General features: G+C 38.2%; 1 protein-coding gene across 1 annotated transcript; it reads right to left on the bottom strand.

Moving 5' to 3' along the window:
• Positions 1–126: 126 nt before the first annotated feature.
• Positions 127–1,740, bottom strand: LOC103979009 (probable sugar phosphate/phosphate translocator At1g12500). The gene has a single exon (XM_009395003.3). The coding sequence runs from the start codon at positions 1,589–1,591 to the stop codon at positions 443–445; it is 1,149 nt and encodes a 382-aa protein (XP_009393278.2). The 5' UTR covers positions 1,592–1,740; the 3' UTR covers positions 127–442.
• Positions 1,741–8,607: the final 6,867 nt, after the last annotated feature.

The following is an 8,607-nucleotide window of genomic DNA, read 5'->3' as shown; positions in this document are numbered from 1 at the left end:
TTGGACAGCAATCATGGCGCACGGAAAAGAAGGTTTGATAAGATACATGTGAATGACCAAAGTTAAAGCAGCGAAATGAGGGGGATATTAGAGCATATATTCTGCAATCCACTTAGCTGTGAATACTGACCCACCAAAAGGAACCAATTATTATCCGCAAGAGAAAAAGAATTCCAATCTTCACATCAAAGAAAAGAGTTTTGTGGAAGAGTAGATTCACCATCCTTATCCCTTCGGCTTTAAGGGAAACCAAAGCTAAGAACAGTTGCGGCAGCAGTCAGGAGAGGGTACGGTTTCTCCTCTCCACCAACAATGGACGATATTGATCTAAACAGTGCTCGTAACAAATTTAACTGACAAAATGTAGTAGTTTGTGGAAGGAGAAATCATGGTGGTGAATGTAGTAGGCGGCGTGGTAATGGGAAGTAATGGCTAACTGAGGCTACGAAGAAGAAGACGATGACTTAGACCTCTTCGTGGCTTCGCTGTACAGCACGACGCCGATGATGGTGATGCCGAAGCCGGTGACACCCATGACCGTCACGGGATTACGGAAGATTAGAACGGAGACGACGGCGGCGACGGCGGCCTTGGCATTGCCGAGCACCTGCAGGGTGAGGGCGCTGGTGTGCTTGGTGACGAGGAAGTTGGTGAGGTTGACGAGGTAGGCGATGGTGGCGTTGGCGAAGAGGAGGAGGGCGAGGTAGGGGTCGTCGCGGATCTTGGCGGCGGTGGCGGGGACGACGCCGGGCTCGGTCCAGAGGGAGAGGGGCAGCAGGATGGCGGCGGCGATGGGGGCCATGTGCATGAGCAGGTTCATGGAGTTGAGCTTCTCGGAGTCGGAGGTGAGGAGGATGCCCTGGACGACGGACTTGAGAGCGCGACCGGAGGTGGAGCCGAGGCAGAGGAGGAAGCCCAGCGGGTGGAAGAGGGGCTCGCTGTTGCTGGCGAGGACGATGCCGAGGACGACGGGGAGCAGCGCGACGTAGACGGCGGAGGGCTCGCGGCGGCAGGTGATCGCGAGGGCGAAGATGGCCGTGAAGAAGGGGGTGGTCGCGCCGACGGCCTGATTGAACGAGACGGGCAGGAACCGGAGGGAGGCGTTGCCGCAGACGACGGAGAAACAGAAGATGGCGCCGAGGGCGGCGATCTTGAACAGCTGCCGGCGGGAGGAGACGGGCTGGAAGGGAACCAAGCAGAGCCACCGCAGGGCAACGGCGCTGTAGGCGGAGCAGGAGGCCATGTGGAGCGCCGTGAGGAAGACGGGGTAGCGATAGCCGTAGATGCTGAGCAGGTACTTGTTCAGCAGGAGCACCCCGATGTTGGAAAAGTACCAAGATCCGATGACGAAGGCGGTGGCGACGGTGGAGGAAGAGGAGCCGGGAGCGGCAGCGCCGGAAGAGGGGGCATGGGAGGAGGACGCGAGGAGGAAGGGGACGATGAGGGAGAGGAAGGAGGTGGCCTGCTTAGCGCCGGGGCGGGCGTCGCTCGGCGGGGTCGGCGGGATGTCGATGCCGACGAGATCGGCAGACTCGAGGCGGGGGTTGCTGCCGCGCCTCGTCGTGCCGGTCTGCATGTGGGTTTCCACCATCCCCTCTCTCGCTCTCTCTCTCTCTCTTACCTAATGTCTGCTGCTACTATGCTCTTTCTGTTACCGGCGATGCGGATGAGAGAGGGAAAGGGATGGAGCAATGTGGATCTGGTATTAAAGTGGGTGTCGTCGTTGGATGGGCATCGGAGGGTGAGGTGAACATTGGAGAAGAAGGTAAGAGAGAGAGGGTAAGTTGGGGTATGTCGGTAGGTGGGTTAAAATCGTCTTAGGCCATTTTTGCCCTTTGTTTGCTTCCTTCACTATACAACACACTGTGGCCTGGCGATGTCGAGTGAGTTGGGGAGAGTGAGAGAGAGAAGGGGGGTGGGAAGGGGGAGGGAGTCAAGAGGGGTCAAAGTAGGGTCTCGATGGCAGACAACGGGGCAAGAAATGCTTCGAGTCGGACCCACCCGTGTCTCGCGCTCTTCCCCCTTTCCGCCGCTTTGCTGCAGAAGCGGTTCCGTCGAGCCAGCTGGCCCACCCGGTCCATTCCTCCCCGGTCCAGCCCGTAGACCACTCGATTACCAATCGAACCCACCGGTACTTAATTTGGTTCGTCGAGTTGAAGTTATTTAAGGTTGAGTACGTGCCATGGAATGGAGAGAATGTTTATCCGACCATTTAATTTGATTTCGATCGAAACCATGCAAATAGTTCGATACTTAATTATGCACTAAATCACGTAATTAGGATGCTAGTTTTTGAAGCATAGTCGCCGTGTTACATAAGTTTAGCATTCATCATTTGGTATGTATTTTTAGAATCCTACCATAATTCGGATATACTTGTAAAAAAAATATTTAATAAACAAAAATATTAAGTATAAAAAGAATTCTTTGTCAATCTTTATGAAAATAAATTTAAGGTAATCAGAGGAGAATTGAGTTAGACAAAGTTGCATGGAAATAGAACTACTTCTTTATAGGTAGATCAATTTTGGTTCATTTGGAAGGCACCAAGTGATTATTATTCAATAACAAGACTTTAGGTTTGGGCTTAGGCTTTAGCTTATATATTAGCCATTATATCAAAATGATTGTCATAGTCGTATGATGGCTCTTTTGTTTTTCAGGATGACGATTTAGGATTTATAGCAAGAGGCCTTAGTTGCGAAGAACTCTAAGTCGTCGTTAAAAAAGGATTTCAACAATGTACAAGTTGAAATTGATTTAATAATTTAAAAATAAAAATATGTTGACTACTAACTAGGATCCATCTTCGAGTATTTGAAAGCATATTTATGGATATTAGAAATATTTCTCTTGTGACCGTATTCATTTACTATTTTTGTGAATATAATCAAGTAGTAAATTAGACTACAATCAAAGGTAGGATAGATATAGTTTTATTGTTTTGAAAAAATCTTTTTCTCTTAAATTATTAGGTTTTGTCCGATGATCCAATAGAAATAGAAGATATAATAAAAATGATATATAGATATTGAGATCAAGAGAAAAAAATATTCACGAATTCCCATTCTGAAATGCTTTGAATCAACTGATTAATCAAATTTCTTAATTTTTTTGGGATGTTTTTCAAAGATATATATAGAGAGAGAAAAATCGTATGCAATGAAAAATGCAAGCATGATTTAGGGAGGGATTTTTTCCTCCATTGTAACAAGAAAAAATTATCTACTCCATCTGATTAGTTCCGGGGTCAAAGGAAAATTGAGTTGGTTTATGTGGAACGATGATAATAGAGTTCGTTCTCTTCAGACGTATGATATTAAATATGGATCATTGGATGATTCTACTATTTGGATCAAAGATCAATTTTGAGGGCAACTATAATATATTACTATGTGAATGCCAAAATCTTAGAATCAGTATGCTAAAAACCTACATATGATACATTTGTAACAAAGAATCTAAATGCCTTTTCATATCCCTAAGAAAAATTATTTTCCATGTTCGCATGTTTCTGTTTGGTCAGGAGAAATAATAGGCATTGGAAAGTGTCAAAACCACCCAATCTCATATAACTTTGTCACTAACATGATAGTCTTCGATTACAATCATAGTTTGATTTTTTTTTCTTTTATTGCTCTCAGTTAATGTAAAAAAGGATATTAGAATTATTTTAAAAAACTTATAACATATTCAAAATTGTCGAAAAATTAAGTAAATTTATTCAATAAAAGGATTCAAGTAAGGGATAAATTAAAATGCCTTCACATCATATACTTTTGTTGCATGCAAATTTGTCTCAAGTTAATATAATTGAAATATGAATCAATATAAATATTTTAACTAAATCAAAAGCTTGGATACCTAATCTGATGATGAGTAGTCTTAAAATTATTTTATAATAGAGAAATAAAAAAATAAAAATGATGATATAATATAAAAAAAATGATAATTGTCATACCCATTGTACATCCAATAGTATGGTTAATTAATCATGTGAACAAGTTAAAAATTTTACCAATCAATTAAATTATTAATTGATTTATTTCCTAATATGATTTTTAGGAAGTAAATAATTATATTATATTTTTATGTGTGAACCATAAGAAATGAATATTATATTTTTATCTTTACATGTGAAAGTAAATTAAAAATAAAAATTAAATTATTATTTATCTTTTAAGAAGAGCTTATTTTCTTTTATATAAGTGATGCTCCTCCTCCCTCATTAAGTATAAGAGAAATCCCCGATTAGAAGTAGGATATTTTATTTTTCTAATTAATTTTAATTTATGTTTTGAGATCTTGATATTATGATTGTTATAATTTTATAATACATAATAATATTTTAATTTAATTTTTTTATGATAATTAATTTATGATGTTAGAATAATTATTTGACTTATAATGATATCTTAAGCTTAAATAAATTTTAAGATTAATTGAATTATTAAATTTTTTATTTTGATTAACATAATAATTTTAATTTATTTAATTAGATATATCTATGTTTCAAAAATTTATGTGTAAATTTCTATGATTTAATTAGTTTTAAATTTAAGGTCATAAATTTAAATTATTTAATTCATGGATTTGAGCTCCTCTTTAATAATTTAAAATTTTAAAATCTAATTTAATAAGAGGAGTCTAACTAGGGTCTAACCTAAGTCAAGTTGATATCAGATTGAGTTGACCTAGCCCTTATGGCTAGGTACGATCCAACCCGTATGATAAGGTATTTCTAAAACCATGTGATCAGATATGGTCTAACCCACATGATTATGTATGATCTATCTCATGTTGTTAGACACAACCCAACCCATGCGATTAGGCATGAGGCACTCTATATGGCTATGTACAACCTAGCTCATGTGGCTAGGTAAGTGTCAACTTATATGTTAAGGTACGACTCAACCTATGTAGTCAAGTATAATTAAATTCGTATAGTTAAACACGACCCAACCCATGTGATTAGGCACAACCCAATTTGTAAGCCAAGTATGATATAGTTTAGTGATTAGGCTGAGTCCAACTCGTAAGTGAAGCTTAACTTAGCCCGTAATGCTAGAGTAGCCCAACTATGCAATTATCATTGTATATCGACCTAACTTGCTACTTAAAATAAGTGTGTGCGATGCACGTGACCCATCCAAGACTCAAGTGGGTCGATTTAGTTCGGACTAACACTATACAACATAATTCAATTTCCTCTTTCTTTATTGGCTTGAGCTCGATAATTAATTGAATTAGAAAGGTTTTATCGGTTTAACCTTGTCTAGGATGACTCCATACCCCATATAATCTAGTTTAAACCCATATAACCTATATAAAATTAAATAAATCTTAATTAGATTAGGGTGATTCCAAACTTATTTTATTGTCCGGGAGACCACACCCCGCTGTTCACAGCCTAATTAGCACCATCCTCCATTAATTTGGGAGGACTTTTTTCGCATGTCATCTCTCCGTCACCCAGAAATCGTCCCTCTTCTTCGTCCTCTCGTCAGACTCATTGCATTTACGTCATTTGCTGCCAGAAGAGTTGACGACGGATCCTACGCCCCAAGAAATAAAGGAGGGGGTTGGGATGTTCTTGAGTCATGGTTATAAAGAAATCGATCGGGCAAACCCACCCCTTCCCCTCAGTTAAGTCAGAAAACAACGTGCATGAATGCGTGCATAAGAGTGGGAAGGGAATTCTGATTTGTGATGCCAGATGACATGGGGTTTTAATGCGACCGGGCATGGTGCAACTTCGTGGTTGCTCGCCGGCGGCATGGGATCGAGTGTGACAGAGACCAACCTCCTTAGCTGCTCTCATGTGCCATTTATGGCGGCGTGGGAGATACTGCGGACCTACCCATGGATTCGGCGGTCCGACTATTGGAGGCCTTCCCATTTTATCTGATGCGGAGCCAACGGACCGTCGTCATGACGGCGACGTCACAAGTCTTCGTCGTCATCGCCGTTTCGAAGGAAGGACTGGGGCATGAGAGCTCCAGTGGACTATTAACTGTCGTATGGCCTGGCGGCCTCACCATCCTCGCTGGTCGTCTCGAGGAGACGAGGATTAATGCCGAACGATCACCTACCAAAATGTTGGAGACGTGAGGGTTTAACACTCGGCAGGGCGTTGGCAGTCGAGATCGGTGTTAAATAATGGTGTCCGGGAACAGTCTCCCGGGCGACTGTGGCAAAGTCTTAGTTGTATTTATTCTGACCGAAAGAAAATGACTGATATGGGAAGATTAAGAATGATTCGATCTATACTGGTCGTCTTTTAAGATCATTTAATTTCATATTAATTAAGGAGTATGGGAATCAATGGCTTATTTCGTTGGATCTTTCTTATCCTTATAGGTGTGCTTTTGGAGCTAAATGACTTCGAATGAGCAAAACTTGAGGAGTATGAAACCAAGAACTCATAAGTCCGTTCGTTTTCTTTTATATTCAAAAACACCTTTTAGAGTTAAATAATTTCGAAAGAGTAAAATCATGCGAGCTACGATCTCCATCGTCGGACAATTCTTCGTACGCCTATAGACCGCACCAAAACCGACCAAATGATCCCCTGTGAATGACATGAACATTGATTGCACCAGAAGCATCTAGTTGAGTTTGGAGGAAACTTTCCGAATAGGATTTAGATTGTAACTTTTTCTTGAGGCACGTGATTATTTAGTTTAAATCTTGCTCATAGCATCAGAATATATTGGAGTATTTATTTATGTTTAATTGATATTTATAAATTTTTCTCTAATATAATTTTGTAAGGATGAATTTTTAAGAAAAATCTATCTTTTGAGTTTTTTTTTTGTCATCATGATACTCAAAATATTCTCGATATGGCATATCGGTATCTCTCTATCGTTCGATGGATCGATCCATATAGTGAATTATTAATAGTAATAATTTTTTTTTTTCTAAAACACTATAAATATTTAGTTTACGATACTATGATGGAGGTGTCAAAAATACCATAAGCTAATTCAAAAAAATATATATAACTAGCATAAAAGTCTGTTTATTTAATTATTTTTTAAAAACTAATATAGATAATTATTTGAAAATATTGTTTCTGCATAAATTGGAGTCTATTAAGTGTTGAACTCAATTTGTTTCAATTATAATATTTTTGAATAGTCTTACAGTACTTTCAACACATTAATTAAAACACAGTAACTGATGTCGTTTTTGAATAGAGTGTTAGGGAAAGAAACAAAAATAAAAATATATTGGGGATTATGAAAAGATGAGAAAATTTGAAAACATAGGCAAATCACTCATTTTCTACTCAATTCTTACTGCCTATTAAAAAGGAGAATTTTCTCCTCCCTCTATAAAAAAAAATATAATTTTTTTAAATATTTATTCTTACAAAGTTATGAAAATATCATCTAACTTTAATGTGTCGAAATTAAGTTAGTTAATTTTTTTTCTCAAGAAGCTCTCTCTAACATCACCTTCTTTTTTTAACCTACACTTATCATTTTTCCTCCTCTCTTTTTCTATAGACCGATCGAGTTATAATATTTTTTATTGTATTATAATATTTTTATATTATCAGAAAAAATATATATATATATCACAGTAAAAGAAATATTATGTTATGATATTTTTATACTATGTTATAATATTTTCTTAATATTAATAAAAATACTACAACACAACGTTAGAACACATACTATAATAAAATTTATACAAAATATTTTTTCTGATTTTGTTGAAAACATTGTAACCATGTCGATTCATCGCATGGACCGATCTATTTTCGAAAGAAAATGATGTTGGCTATCAAGTCAAGGAGTGCTAGGCAAGAAAGAAAGGGACGTTGACATTTCTCGAGAAAAACAAAAAAAGATTAGAATTTTTTTCGAAAAATTCAATTGAATTAATGGATATAAATAAAAAAAAATAGTTTGATATTATCATTTAATAGCAATTGGGTTGTGCGTCAATTTTGGGTATCCAAATCTATCCCGAATATATACTTTTTATATTGAGACTTGAAACCTTAGTTAAGCAGAGACAGATGGATGTGAGAACCACCACCCAAAAAGAAATCGATAACTAAGGATCCAATAGACAAAAGACAATAGGTGGAAAGGAGTTGGTGGAATCGGAGAATTAGATTAAATAGTGTATTAAGTATTCCACATGCTTCGTTTCCTTCTCTTCTCATCATCAATGAGAGTTGAAATGATGATTCACGTGAGATATAAGAAAATGATGGCTTGGCTACTCGACAACACCCCCACACAGAACAATCCACTTGCGCCATTTATGTTGAGTTGATCGATTCATGCCTAACACAAACTTTTACGTTTGGCTTGTGTTATAGAGTGATGAGGCATTATATCTTGGTTTTATGTCGATCATAATCCATCAAAGAATTAAGGATGTCATCATATTCATCTCAAACTTAGACATACATACATACGTAATTCTTTTAGTTTCAGCCAACATGAGATTATTGATATTTACCCATCAATCTCTATGATTTAAGTGTTGATGTGATGGTTCATTTTCCACTCACCACTAGTCCTTCTCCCTTATCTACGAGCTCTTTAATCCTCCGAAAGGAGTTGATTGAAAGGAGAAGAAATT

Source organism: Musa acuminata, chromosome BXJ1-1 (genome assembly GCF_036884655.1).
Source record: "Musa acuminata AAA Group cultivar baxijiao chromosome BXJ1-1, Cavendish_Baxijiao_AAA, whole genome shotgun sequence".
NCBI lineage: Eukaryota > Viridiplantae > Streptophyta > Magnoliopsida > Zingiberales > Musaceae > Musa > Musa acuminata.
Note: the sequence above shows the minus strand (reverse complement) of the source record. Positions and strands in the feature narration are given on the sequence as shown.